The sequence below is a fragment of the Notothenia rossii genome (assembly GCF_949606895.1).
Source record: "Notothenia rossii genome assembly, chromosome: 6".
NCBI lineage: Eukaryota > Metazoa > Chordata > Actinopteri > Perciformes > Nototheniidae > Notothenia > Notothenia rossii.
Genome location: NC_136909.1, coordinates 13,065,251 through 13,079,940, shown reverse-complemented (window position 1 = coordinate 13,079,940; position 14,690 = coordinate 13,065,251). Strand labels below are relative to the sequence as shown.

The window sequence follows — 14,690 nt, the reverse complement described above, 5'->3', positions numbered from 1 at the left end:
GGAGACTATGATTCATTTGCACTCTCACAGTGGGTAACAGTGGGTGTGCTGTTGCTTCCCCCCATCTGCACTGTGTGTTTCTCTCAGCCTGAACCTCTACAAATAGAATAGCCACTTCAAGGTCACTGTTTGTGGTAGGAGAACACAAAGAATAGTGCTCCATCACTCTAGTCATCCTTTATGATGTCGTGACTGGAGCTCACCAAAGAAATGGAAGTAAGCTAGTATTTAGATATGATGGAGAGATGATAGATGAAGAGACATTTATACTGCAAGGAAATTTAGCATCAGGTCCACACAGCACTTCTGACCTTTTGTTGTATACTGTGCAAATTGACAGTCGACAGCTTTACAGGCCATGAAGGTTTTCTCTTAACTGCATGCCACAGAATAATTTATAGATCCACCCTTGCTGCACATCTACAAGCTGACGTGATAGAACAATTGAAAGGTGTAAACAGAGTGACCTTCCCTGTGAGGTACGGCTGACTGCAGCACTGTGGCTCTTTCATGCTTGGAGGAGGGAGGGAGCTGAGTCAGACTGACTGACAGATGGAAACTGCCAAGGTTACTCAGTAGAAACTCACCGAGGACGGGTCAAATGTCTCAGGACCAAGATTAACAAAAAAAGACAAAACTATGAATAATTCAGAATTTCTCTAAACTCCAGCAGATCACTTTATACTGTGTTTGCACCCAATGGAATGACACAGCAAATGTGATTTCTGAATTGTGTTCAATGTCTGCAGTGCGCATGAACCGTCTGTCTGACGCTGCTCGCACCAACCATGATGCAATTCGTGGAAGCCAAGAAGAGATTGGAGAGTACCGCCGTCAGCTCCAGAGCCGCACCATCGAGCTGGAGACTCTTCGGGGAACCAAGGACTCCCTGGAGAGGCAGCGTATGGAGTGTGAAGACAGACACCACGATGACCTCAACTCCCTACAGGCATGACATCCACACACAAACATCTCATTTATCCCCAAAAAGGGAAACCCACATGCATTGCACATTTCCTTTTATAACATCTGCATCATATTTGATTTGGTTTCTTTTTTGCAGGAGACCATTAATCACCTGGACAATGAGCTGAAAACCACTAAATGGGAGATGGCCAGCCAGCTGAAGGACTACCAGGAGCTGCTGAATGTGAAGATGGCTCTAGATATTGAGATTGCTGCTTATAGGTTGGTCACGATTTCAAACCACACATCATTAAATTGATTCTTTAATTATTTACCTTTTCCCTGACTACGTGTTGTTGTCTTTTAAACAGGAAGTTGCTTGAGGGAGAGGAGAATCGCTTTGTTTCAGGAGCAAGTCCCTACTCTTACCTCGAGAGCAGAATCTCTTCCCACTTGAAGATGAAAACAGAGGACATCTCAGATACAGTCATCGTGGAGGAACAGACCGATGAGACCCAGGTGACGGAGGTCACAGAGGAGGCAGATGAGGATGAAGAGGAGGGAGAAGAGAAAGAGGAAGGAGAGGGAGAAGAGGAAGAAAAAGATGAGGAAACCAAAGAAGATGAGGAAGAAGTAGAGGGAGAAGATAAGGACGAGGAAGGAGAGGGAGAAGAAGACAAGGAGGAAGATAAGGAAGAAGAAGGGAAGGGAGAGGAAGACGAGGCAGATGAGGAAGAAGATAAGTCAACATCTCCAGACAAGAAGGGATCTCCTCAGCCTAAATCTCCAGTATCCAAATCACCAGCACCCAAATCCCCGGCTAAGTCCCCTGCAGTGAAATCCCCCGCAGGAGCAGAGTCAAAGTCCCCTGAGTCCAAATCCCCTGAATCCAAGTCTCCTCGTCCCTCAACCCCTGAATCCAAGTCTCCTCGTCCCTCAACCCCTGAATCCAAGTCTCCTCGTCCCTCAACCCCTGAACTGAAGTCCCCAGAAAAAGAGAAGGCCGAGCCCGCCGCCACTAAAGAAACCCCAGAAGAGGAGAAGAAAGAGGAGAAGCCTCAGCCTGTCAAGGAGGAAAAGAAGGAGAAAGAAGAGCCCGTGAAGGAAGAGAAGAAGCCAGAGCCCAAGGAGAAAGAGCCCGAGAAGGAAGAGAAGAAGCCAGAGCCCAAGGAGAAAGAGCCCGAGAAGGAAGAGAAGAAGCAAGAGCCCAAGGAGAAAGAGCCCGAGAAGGAAGAGCCCAAGGAGAAAGAGCCCGAGAAGGCAGATAAACCTGATGCTAAGAAAGAGAGCAAGGCAGAGGACGTTTCCAAACCTGCAGCTGCCAGCAAGCCCTCAGAGGACAAGCCCTCAGAGGACAAACCCTCAGAGGACAAGCCCTCAGAGGACAAGCCCAAGTCTGAGCCTAAAGAGAGCGCTCCCCCCGCCAAGGAGGAGAAACCCGCTGCTCCTCAATCTGAGAAGACCGAGCCCGAGACAAAGCCTGCATCTAAAGCAGAGCCCGAGAAAACCGATAGCAAGAAGGACGAGAAGAAGCCAGAAGAGAAGGCCGCACCTAAAGCCGAACCCGAGAAAACCGACAGCAAGAAAGACGAGAAGAAGCCCGAGGCTAAAAAGGAGGCTGTTAAAGATGAGAGCAAGGAAGTGAAGGAAGAAGGGAAGCAGGAGAAATCCTCTGGCACCGAGGCAAAGGACAAGGAAGAGAAAGCCAAGAAGTAAAAGGGATAAGCTGTGATTGAAGGCACAAAGGGAGGAGGAAGCGGAGATGCCAAAGAACTATGAGAAGTGAAGGAAGGCAGGGTAACGAGCGGGAGTGAGAAGCTTGATGCTCCCAGCTGTTCAGATGGACGCCTTACTGTCCAAAGTAAAGCAGGTTATGGTATAAGCAATAGTGATCTCTGTAGCAAATAACCCCCAGCACCCTGAGTATGGCCATTACCCACCGCCCCCCCCCCTCGAGCTTCTGATGTATGACTGTAGTGAATGCTCTAAACTCTTTATCTGAATGTGACAACTAAATAACGAGTGCATTTAAAATAAATCCCGCTGAGGGGAACTTGCTGAGATGTCAAACAAATTTCAAGTGAGAGATTTTGACAGATATTATATATATATATATATTAACAAGTATATTTAAAGAGATACAAATGTCTATATTATATTTACACATACATCAGTAAGAAAGACTTGAATTTATGCTTGTTGTGCACCGTGCTGCTGCTGCTTCTCCTGACAGGTGAACTGCAGCGTCTCACTTCTCTGGTCTGCAATGCTAGGACAATGATGACTATGTGTTATGTATTAACTGCTGAGAATATGCAATATGAAACAGATAAATAAAGAATGATATCAAACACAGAAGGCGTTTGGGAGATTGTCTTTTCATTGCATGCGAAACAGAGCCAATTGCACGCTGACCCTCAAGTGAGGATTTGTGAAGGAGAAGTGTCAAGAGAGTAATCATACACAAGGTGTGAGGCGTTAAAAGGTAAATGCTGCCAGTGACTGCACTGCATTGCGGACAATGAGAGGGGGAGCTGCTGTACCCCACCAAGGCAGACACCGCACCCTTCCTCACATCCCATAGACCACGCTCATGTATAAATTAGGAGTGGTGATGCTTGCTTGCGTGCACGAAACACATCTAATTTAGCCTCTTACTTCCACTCCTGCCTCCTCACTGCAAAGAGGAAAGCCCACACACTGAAGCTGAGGTTCAAAATGACCATAAACACAAGTCAATATCTTTAATATCACGAGTACGGTTAATGTTAATAAGGATCAGGCCTTTTTGAATTGGAAAACAATACAACATTTGTCCGGTTATGCATTAAAATAGTATTTGAGCTATTCATAGATTTGACACGTTGATATTGTCTATAGCTGCCTATCTGTTATGATGAGTAGAGCAGCAGATTGAAAAACTCACCCATCTTTTTTTATAGATACATTTATTTGACATTGGTCACACGGCTAAAAGGGAGATTGGTTCAACCTGGCGGGGCTTTAGAGTTTTCTTCACCTCCAATGTTTGTATCACGTAATGAAAAACAGATCATTTTGAGTATATCCAAATATAAGAGTTATTTTACCCTTTAATGTTGAAATGGAAATGTTCCCATGCAACAATGTGTCCCTAAATAGAAGTACATGAGAACCAACATTGTTTATTTCTTTTTTTGTTCCCTTGGTTCACATATAAGGTGGAGTAGCAGATTGCACCACCATCTGCACCATTGAAGATGCTCATGAATGAAAACAGCGGCTTTGTCTTCTCCTACATACGCCCATAAATCTGAGGGATTACTGTCTGGAGTCATCCTAATGGAATTGGATGGATATTTTAGCTCCTCTAGACTGCTGCTAGCTAATCATAACATGTGAGTAATCCTTCATTGAAATAGCTCCAGTATCCAGAATAACCTGTTTTTTCTCAGTTAAATAATGCAGGATTATAAATGAAAAGTCCAAAGTCTCATTTATACTTTGCCGACTGCAAAATATACCAAATATCATCTTTCTTGGAATTAAATCTCTGGGGAGATGACGCAGCTCGCTGTGGCAAGGAACCACAACGGCATAATAATCAGAGAGTGCAGACGTCGCCTATAAATAGAGCCGCACGGAAAGGAAGGAAGAGGGATGGAAAAGAGCATTTAGATTTCACAGCAAAGCACTGCTTTAAATAGACCACATACACGCTCATTCAAGAAAATTACAGATTTTATTTCCAAGCTTGTAAAATGACTTAAAAATGTATACTTTCTGGATCGAAGAGCCACAAAAAGGTAAGCATACAGGAGTTACAGTTGTAAAGTACAGCACTGAGAATCATATGGACAAATCTAGCGGTGACTGAAGAAGCCCTGAGGGTGGTTGTACTTGAATGGCTTCAGACGATTTGGACCCCTGAGGAAGAGAGTGACATGTCAGCGATACAGTTTATTCACACACAGATACATTTTGTGAGCTGATGGCTTCTTGTGACTGTGTACCTGACGGTGCGCAGGCACATCTTTTCTCTGGGAAACTCTAGTGGTCCCTCCACACTGTCATCTTGACCTTCAGTCTCCAAATAAACATCCAGGCAGACACAGAGGCGTGAAATCTGATTGGTCAGGAGCTGGTGTCCCGGGCGGGGCCCCTGTAGTTCATTTTTGAATACATTGATCTCGCTCTCCATGGCCTAAAAAAAGCAAAGATGAGACTGAAATATCTGGACGTAAAGTGAGACGGCGCAACAACAGAACAAGCCAAGTGATCAATATTGACAAATGCTCATACTCGAAGGTTGTCATCTGTGCGTCCGGTGCGCTCTCCCTTCCAGCTGAGGGAGAGGGAGAACAGGGGGGAGATTTCTGGGTAACGGGGACTCAGCACCAAGGCGGCCTGGAGACGAGCTGAGAGGAGAAAGATAAAAGGCAGGATTGTTATAAGAAACAAATCAAAAATCTAGTTATTGAAATGGCCAATTCTAGCATTAGTGTTAATGTTACCTGTGCCTCTCTCCACCACAGATATAAAGTACAGATCTGACTCCTTTGCCAGCCCAGCATCAGACACATGACGAGTATATGGCAGCTCCTACCGACCAAGAGAAATATCACAGTTAGACAAGGTGACCGGTAATTTAAAATATCAATGGATATGTGGTGATGTGTGTATACCATGTACTCCTGCTGAGTGATGGTGGTCCAGCGGGATAAACGGGAGATGATCTTGGCAGGAAAGAGGTGCTGACACTCACTGGAGACCGGGATGATGCTGTGCTCTGAGGGCAGGAGCACAAATAAACTCAGTCAAAATGTCATATCTCCTCTTCAGGGCTATTTGTTCTTTGATGGTTAACATGAATTGTACCTAAAGAGGCAAACTGTTTGTGCAAAGCCAAGCGAGCCTGCAGCCGTCCCCTCAGCAGCTTCATGGTGTTCTCCATGTGGCTGGCACTCAGAGAACTGCCCACACTCACACCCTGGAGAGACATGAGCATAGAGGAACATGACAAGGCTGTAACACACAGAAACTGCTGCACAACGGGGATCGTTTCAACACACACCTCTGAGGAGTCTTTAGGGAAATGTAGTCCTCCCAGACTCTGAACCCACATGTAGGGATGGCCCAGCTCCTCCACATAATCAGCAAAGGTAACAATCCTGAAAGGAAATGTTGAGTTATTTTCTTAAATTCAAAAAGGTAGGATTCTCCATACATCTTCTAATTTCCTTTAATAACTTCACATCCTCACCCGACTTTATCAAACTGGTAGCGATTCGCTGGATTGGGCGTTTCTTTGCCCTGGTCGCTGCTGTAGAGACAGCTGAGTAGAGTGTCTGATTTCAGCAGGTCCCTGTAGAGGAAGACACCATTAGACATTCAGTGACACAGATAGGTAGGCAGGGTGCTTTGAGCGGGATTTCAGGTGTTTCAAAAGGCACTTTCACACAAGAGTACTTTTCCCCGTACTTTTCCCTTTTAGTTCCGATAGTTCCTGGGATTTTGCGTTCACACCAAAAAGAGAACTTAGTTCATGAGAACTTTTCCCCCCTTTTCAGTCCCTGCTAGAGAGCAGGTACTTTCCTGGGGAGAAAAAAGTTCAAATTTCTGATTGGCTGGGCGAATTGCAAACCACGCCCCATAAAATTCGGAAAGGTTTTGTGAAGCCACCATTGTATTTGCTGGCATTAGCATTAGCATTAGCCCCGCGCACCAACGGAGAGAGAATAACTTATGGCAGCACAAAAAAAAACAGGAGTTACGGCCCGGGATGTGTTTTTTGCCAATCAAGACAGCAGTAGACCATAAACCTTTGTGCTGCTGTTTTGGTTAATGGAGTCTGGTGGCTTTTATAAGAGAGCATAGATAACGGCTTAAGGCTTTTAAGGTCTTTGAAATCAAGGTAAAGCGTTGAAGATATTCCAAAAATAGCAAGACCCTGATGTTTATCGATGTACATTTTGCTGCTGCATCATCCACGGCATTGCTTTACTCCTGTGCCAGAACTCCATTATGTTTCTCCAAACTGGGGCTACTGTAGGTAATAGACTATGGCCAAGTACCTCATATAACCTCACTTTAAATGATCTGAAACTATCTCTTTAAGGCCACACACACACACACACACACACACACACACACACACACACACACACACACACACACACACACACACACACACACACACACACACACACACACACACACACACACACACACACACACACACACACACACACACACACACACACACACACACACACACACACACACACACACACACACACACACACACACACACACACACACACACACACACACACACACACACCCTGCGCTGATGGCCGAGTTGAGGTCTGTCGAGGTGGAGACCTTGGCCTTGACAGTCGTAATGTTCAGATTCATCAGGTAGTAGAAGTGGAGATGGAGGATGCTGCCATCTGTGGAGACATAATAGATAACACATGGTGAGGAACTAATCCATTACTAGCTCATTGCTGCTGCCCCCCCCCTCCTCTTTTCATTACTCCTCCCAGTGAACGTCCCCCAGGGTTTACTTCACACTGCAGCGCATCGGAGACATAACAGGGTGTGGTCACGACGGCAGCTAGCAGCACCCGGGGGATAAATATACAATGCTGATGGTCAACCTTCACACTCCCCTCCCTGCAGTCACTGTGAACTCTGTGGCACTCTGTCATTCACTGAAACCCGCGCTGCTCTCTTTTCGCCTTTACTGCAGCAAATTAACTGCTGCAGCTGGCACCAGTGAAGAAAAAGGGGCTGGGGGAAGACACTAGAAACACACGCAGAGGTTAGAGAACGACCGGTGATGAGAAAATATGCTTACAGCATGTTGTAGGTGCTGCAGACCCAAAATGCTGCAAGCATCTCTCTCCCCTCTCTCCCTCCTTTAGGTAGAGTTACGCCTGCAATGCAGATCTCCCTGTAATCTGTCACTATTCCTCTTATTGCCAGCAGAGGGAACACAAGGGTCAAGTGGTGTCATGACATCATGCTGGCAGACCAGGTCAGCTTACTTTCTTTCACTTACTATTCGTTAGGTTTAGAGTTCCATCTGGCTTGAATGTGCTGACCGGGAAAGCACAGACCTAGCTGGTGCAGACTTTAATAATTGAAGTCAAATTGAATGTAGAATGAGTTACCTTTACACTTGAGGTCTAAGCAGAGAGAGAGAGGGTGCCTTTTCAGCATCTCCTTTCTTTTGTCATCCAGCTGGCCCCCTGTAGTTGGCCTTCTTCTCTTCTGTCGATAAGAAACAAAGGAAACAAGAGATGAAGCGAAACAAATAAAGAAAACAGTGCATGTTGGACGAGTAAAGATTGAAAAAGAAGCAGGAGTTGCAGACTTATCTCTGACAGACATCTAAATAGGTCTTTAAGAAAATATGTACCGTAATTTTCGGACTATAAGCCGCGCCTTTTTTCCAATTTTTCGACGCTGCGGCTTATAAAACGGTGCGGCTAATCTATGGATTTTTACAGCTAACGGCCACTAGGGGACCTCCTAAATCTATGGATTTTACAGGTTACAGTCCACCACCTTTAACTCTATGGGCTCTATGGCCGCTCCGCGCCCCCCATCTTTAAGAGGCGGGCTCCAGCAGGAAAAGCTGGAGGCCGGAAAAGAGTGAGACAGGTAGCGCGTAAAAGTAAAAGTGGAACCGAGAGTGGTACGAGAGACAGAACGAGAGCAAGACAGTTTGTCCCCGTACCACTGGTTGAAAACCACTGCTGTAGATCACTGCCGGTACGTGCACTGGGAGCGCACCGTTTAAGTTTGAAAGTTGAAAAGTTTGTGTGTCTGAAACGCTATGTGATACAGTACAGTTTACACAGCACAGTACATGTTCTGTAGCTACTATTGCACTAAATGCTAACACTTGAATACGTTATGCAAATATGCAACTTGTTTGTTGAAATGTTAATAAATGGGAGCTTCCTCAAACAGCCATCTCTTTCCCGACAATCCCCTCTGTGCACGATCCCTTACATATGGTAATTAAACATTAAAACACCTGCGGCTTATATTCAGGTGCGCCTTATAGTCCGAAAATTACGGTATTTATTTTTCTAGACACTCCATCAGACCAGACAACAAAATGAGCAGAATTTAAGCGAATGTGCTTGTGCAGGGTGGGCTCAGGTTACAGTCATCTAGCCATTCTTGGTAAATATTTCCCAGAACCCCCTAGCTGACACTTGTAGGGATGCAGGAGGCAATCGATAGCTGCCACTACCCGACTCCCCTGAACACATCGTGTAGCAGCTTAGGCTTCAGGGACCGTTTGTGTCTGTTGCAAAGACGAGTGCATTAACACACAGTTTAATCCTCTGACCTGAGGGTCCCAGTGTAAAGCAGAGGGTTAAACGTACCGTCTTTTCTTGCTCCTCCTCTGCATCTGAGTCACTCTCGTCATCTGAATGAAACCAGGACACATCGTTAAATGGGGTTTTGTTTTTGTTGGAGATGCCACAATGATTTGTTTGATATGTGCGGTATGTCTAATTTTGGTAAAGCCGTGTTTGTACCCTGGGAATCTTCTGGAGGTTTGGACAGGGCCTTGGCCTCATCCACATCACCACTGATGGAGACACTCAGGTTCTTGTCTGTCATGGAAACAAAATACATCAGCGAAAATTAGGCTTTCATTTTTATAGAACATTTTACATTACATTCTTAAACATTTTCTACTGACTACTTACCACAGGCTTGGCCATAGGCGTTGGCCTGAACAAACAGCACATAGAGGGCTGGAGGCAGGTGGCGGGCGACCTCTGTCTGTATCTGAGCCTGTTCAAACGGCATGGCAAGGTACTCCTGCACGGGGAGAGAGGCCTGGGCAAGGAGGGAGAACATGCATTGTGTTATCATTCAGAGGATCAGTTCATGGTACAGCAGATAGGATTGTCACCTCAACAAAGAGGTCAGGAGATATCATAATTATATGAACAACACATGTTCAAAATAATGCTCAAAGCCATTTTTACTGAAACAAAACCAGTTACTTCCAGACTGCAAGGAAAAGTGAAATCAGATCTGTTTTTTGTTTACAAATCAATAGTAACAGTACAAATGCAATCTGATGTTTTCAAATCTTCTTTGGCGATGATACCATGTGGTCAGACAAAGCTCTAATTGTTTACAATGCAACCAAAGAATAAGCAATACATGGGTATTCATGTGGCTTTTATTTAACTCGAAGATTGGCATTTTTCACAATTCTGCATATGCTGCAGTTACTCTGTGATTAATATAAAAAACTTGACACGCTAACATTTTGAAATAATTCTGTATCAGGGAGGCCACTGAAGTCATAATGTAAACACTTTTCTTTCGTTCTTCCTCGTTATCATCTGCTCATGGATTTGCTGGCTTCGACTGCAAATCGACTTAGCGTACAATCTATTTTTAAAAGCGTACAATCTATTTTTACAACATTGTATAGCACGACTTCTTTGGTTTTTGTACATGTGGGTCGAATCAGCTGCCTGACTCGTTCAAACTGAAAACTGATATTGGCTCCATTTCAAAGTAATGTGTCCAATCAAAAACAGGGCAGATTTGAGCAATAAGGCTTGCAGTGTGAACGTAGCAGTAGTGTGGTGAAACCTTTATATTATAGCAACCAAACAGCTGTAATACCTGCATGATGGCATTGAGTCCAGGCTGCAGGCTGGTCAGATGTTCCTTCTTCACCTCGATGCTCTTCTGGATCTTCTCCTTCGTGGACTGGCACTCCTTGTATTTTTCTGCCAACCTGTATAAAAGCACAATCCTTCACTAGCTGCGCTCTGTGCCCCCCTGCATCAGGTTTCATTTACACCAGAGCATGCGGCACACGGACAGGTTTGCATACCTCTTCCTCTGTTCAAGCTCCCAGTCCAGCCGGGCCAGTGTGAGTTGGTGGGGATCGTTTTTTGTGAGGTGAGGCCTGGAAATCTCGTCTGGCGCTTCCTGGTAAAACTCTGACTCAGACACCAAGTCGATCTCTTCATGCTTTGACCTGGATCACAGAAAGGGATGTTAGGGAAAGCTACGACAACAATATAAAAAAAGTGTATCATTATTACTAATGTAAAAGTCTCTGTGACTTTTTTAAATATCAGCGTCAACTGTATAAAGTCGAATTCACAAGTTATATTTTATTCCACTGACTGATCATAAACGCACATTTGACAGAAAGGGGGTGACTTTATTTGTATGGTTGATGTTTATTTTATTATAATTTTTTTTTTATAATCTTGATTTAAAGTGCTGAATAAGGCTGCTTTCTTTGTTACTTCTTTTATATAATGATTGATAGCAGAGTAGATTTTCATTGTGCTTGGTTTCTGACATGTTCAGTATGAAAGCGGTTCTTATTGAATTCTTTATTTTGAACTTACTTGAACTCCAGACACTTGCTGATCTCCTTCTGAAGATGCATGACTTCATAGAGAAGGTTCTGTAACTGAAGGTGTAGCACATCCACTTTCTGCTTTGCCTGAGTGAAAAAGAGATGGTTACGGTTGGGTTGGTAACCACAATTCAAGTAACAGGTCAAACAATATGCCAAGAAGATTGAATAAAAACAATCATCAATGTGCAGGATCTGAACTGGATCATAATATTCTAAACAAAAACAAAAACAGGTGATGAAGCGTTTTCCGCTCACAGTGCAGGCAGACACTGCGGTTTGGTATTTAAAGTAGAAAAAACCCAACTCCACGCAGTCCACCATTGGCCACAACTTCCTGATCAGCACAAAAAGGAGTTGAGGCAGCACTTTTTTCAGCAAATAAATGGAACCCAGTAAACTTAACTTAAGCTGGAATATATTTGAATATCTCATTGTTGGAAAGGATTTGAGGACTGTGTATATTTACATCGTGTGTTTGGTCTCTGCCTCTCTTTAGTCGCATATGAGCCAGGCGGTTGAGTTTTTTCAGATTCATGAAGTGGATGCATCCCTGCATACGTCTCTGCTCGACCTCAGCACTCTGAGGACAGACACAACCAGTTAGACTTTATTATTAAAGAGGTGAACAAATAAAATCAACATTGGCTTGGATCATATATAAAATGCTATGAGAATAACCATGATATTCATGTTCTTTAACTTCCCCTAACTCTTGGCCAATATCCCATAACGTATAAAAATATCTTTGTCCCATTATTTTTAAAACATATTTATCACTGTCAGTATTTATATTAAATGTTACAAAAAATATTATTATTTTTCAACTCAATCAATCAATCAATCAATCAATCAATCAATCAATCAATCAATCAATCAATCAATCAATCAATGTTTATTTATATAGCCCAATATCACAAATGTTACATTTGTCTCAGTGGACTTCACAGTTTGTACAGAATATCAGTATGACAATACGACACCCAATATGACACCCTCTGTCCAATTGTTTTGTTTATTATTACTATTATTATTATAACCATGTACCTGTTTTAAAAATGATTACCTCATTCTGTTAAGTAAACAGCTATCCAAATGAAATAGTAAATTCTAGATTAGGTGTTTCTCACCTCTCCTGCATAATCTATTTGGTTATTGTTATGTCTTTGCTTTAATCCCCTTATTTTGCCTAAGCTAAACCTAAGAGGTGATGTATTCAGTTCAACAATTCTACAAACTGTATGTATAAAGTTTCTGCTGTAGAGGACTGATATCACCTTGAAGAGTTCAACTATTGTGTAATCTGACCTCTCTACAATATTACTGAAAAATACAGAGTGATGACAGAGGCGATTAAATGTGTGAATCTTAAAAATGTTATTCTTACCCCTTCCTTTGCTCCATTAGCCTTGAGCTCCTGGATCTCACTCATGATTGTGGCCAAACCCTCACATGACTCTTTGTACTGCAGGAAGTCCTGCTCAGGGTCCCTGCTGTCCAGCTCCACCTCCTCATTGTACACACGCACATCCTGGGGAAAAAACAAATGTACATCAATATATACAGTTTATCAAACCACTATCAGTAACGCTTCAACCTGAGCCCACCTTTGTTTTGGTGCTGTAAGAAGTCAGAGTACTGGGTCCATTTACAACAGCTGGGATTCTTAGGTCGCTGAACTTGACTCAAATATTGACAACTTAAAAGATCACTCTCCTAAATGAATCACCTGGTTTTCTGGTTGGTTACAACATAATGACGAAGAGAAAATTGATGTACACCCAATCTAATATTTGCTCCCATATTTCATGGGATAAAGAGTTCCTTTGTATTAATAATAAAAGCAGATCATATTACATCTAGGCTGAAATACAGCCATATTTCTGTTAATGGTTGTGAAAACAGTTGAATGTTGTCCATGTTGAATTTCAAACCAAACTAAAGCTCGACTGTTTTGAATGTGATATCTTGGCTACATTTCTTAAATGATACCTTATAAATAGATACTATTATATCTTACTTAACATACTTTATAGTTCCCACATTGGGAAATTATTTTTGTTACAGCAGCAGTGTGTTTAGGCAATAACATATTTAAAAAGGTGGAATAAAGTATAATCATTTAAAAAAATAAAAAGAATTAACAGCAAATGTTAAGATATCTACTGTAGACATATATCAACAATTAATATAAAATCTTCTTGATACATTAAACTGGACCAAAAAACTGCAGCAACAGAAGTATAGACGTATACTACGGTAGCAGAAACACATAGGATAGTATATAAATGACAGATGTGCAAGGTAGCTGTTTTGCAAATTGTTCATGGTTATAGAGAGGGAGAAACTTGAGCAGCGAGTTCTCTGCCAGTCAGGAGGTGTATTTATTCTGACAACAGAGGACTTTGACCCCAGTCTTCCTGCTTGTGGCCCTCCCTACACACTGCGGCCCCTCCTCCCGGTGTGACCTACCCTTATTATACATCCATGGACCTACCTGCTGCTCCGCTTCTCGACCTCGTTTCATCTCTGGGGTTCCTCCTTCACTGCGGACCACCTTAGACTTTCGCTTCTTCAGGGCATCCGACGACATGACTGACTGGTCAAAGAGGGGAAAACTATAGACAAAAAACAATATAATAGAGATAAACCAAAATAACTTAAATTGGTTATAGTAAGCGCCAACTATACTTCTCTATTACCAACCTAGCAAATGTTAGCATGTTAGCTCAGTGGTTCTTACTAGCTTATTTGCTAACAACCGCTAGCTTGTTGGCTCATAAAGGCATGTTGCCAGTAATGGGTTAAGAAAAGTGTATAAACTGCTAGTTTGACGAGATATTTATCAATAGGAACATACCTCCAAGGTGCAAAAAACCCTCTGATATCCTTAAATCGTGCGAAAATGGGGCATGTAACGTTACAGGATACTTTGTTTAGCCGCTAAGCAAATAACTGAAGATTGACGGAAGCCCTGACGTGCCAAAAACACAATCCGGATATCGACCGGAACACTGCCCCCTAGAGAAAGAACCTAGTATTGTGAGTAATACGGTAAACTGCGCTAGACTTCTCTCATTCATATCTCTATTGTTTGATCCCAAGTTAGGAAAAGGACAAAATGGTGAAAACAATAAGCTACAGTAAAAGTAGCAATATCATAGTCCTTGTAAATACATTTCAATCGTTTTTTGTACATATTGTTTTACATTTAAAGAGACAACCACATAAACCCATATTTTCTCACTTACAAATTTCGCTTTAGTTAGAAATATACAATATAAAGATTTACCTGAGCTTTTAATGCAAACCCTTCCGAAAAACAACTTATTTCATATACATACATACATACATACATACATACATACATACA

The 14,690-nt window shown here is 42.8% G+C and overlaps 2 protein-coding genes across 4 annotated transcripts in view; one reads left to right on the top strand and one right to left on the bottom strand.

Annotated features, from left to right (window-relative positions):
- The window catches only part of LOC307045030 (uncharacterized protein), a 4,796-nt gene extending 1,532 nt beyond the window's left edge, over positions 1–3,264 (top strand). The window contains exons 2-4 of the mRNA XM_079690499.1: positions 750–949; positions 1,064–1,188; positions 1,278–3,264. Coding sequence (XP_079546625.1) covers positions 750–949; positions 1,064–1,188; positions 1,278–2,622 — 1,670 coding nt within the window. The 3' untranslated portion in view covers positions 2,623–3,264. The remainder of the gene's footprint in view (positions 1–749; positions 950–1,063; positions 1,189–1,277) is intronic.
- Positions 3,265–4,608: 1,344 nt separating this feature from the next.
- Positions 4,609–14,333, bottom strand: thoc5 (THO complex 5). 3 transcript variants are annotated; one of them, XM_079690141.1, is made up of 20 exons: positions 14,178–14,333; positions 13,815–13,916; positions 12,705–12,848; positions 11,787–11,900; positions 11,307–11,404; positions 10,778–10,924; positions 10,564–10,678; positions 9,624–9,756; positions 9,450–9,527; positions 9,294–9,337; positions 8,064–8,163; positions 7,229–7,337; positions 6,149–6,250; positions 5,960–6,056; positions 5,764–5,875; positions 5,571–5,674; positions 5,400–5,487; positions 5,188–5,303; positions 4,899–5,089; positions 4,609–4,812 (listed from the first exon to the last, which is right to left on the bottom strand). In XM_079690141.1, exons 2-20 carry the CDS (start codon positions 13,908–13,910, stop codon positions 4,749–4,751), a joined length of 2,052 nt encoding a protein of 683 aa, XP_079546267.1. In that variant the 5' UTR covers positions 13,911–13,916; positions 14,178–14,333; the 3' UTR covers positions 4,609–4,748. The 3 variants fall into 3 exon arrangements, with proteins under 3 accessions (XP_079546267.1, XP_079546268.1, XP_079546269.1); XM_079690142.1 differs by having other exon boundaries at positions 13,815–13,935; positions 14,178–14,316; XM_079690143.1 differs by having other exon boundaries at positions 13,815–13,912; positions 14,178–14,296.
- Positions 14,334–14,690: the final 357 nt, after the last annotated feature.

What these genes read in the sequence shown, in the direction of transcription:
- thoc5 (XM_079690141.1), bottom strand. Translation starts at nt 13,910, where the DNA reads ATGTCGTCGGATGCCCTGAAGAAGCGAAAGTCTAAGGTGGTCCGCAGT. An exon ending in TCACTCAGCAGGAGTACATG is followed by an intron (nt 5,488 to 5,570) that starts GTATACACACAT and finishes CTTGGTCGGTAG; the next exon opens with GAGCTGCCATATACTCGTCA. An exon ending in GCACAGATGACAACCTTCGA is followed by an intron (nt 5,090 to 5,187) that starts GTATGAGCATTT and finishes TGCTTTTTTTAG; the next exon opens with GCCATGGAGAGCGAGATCAA.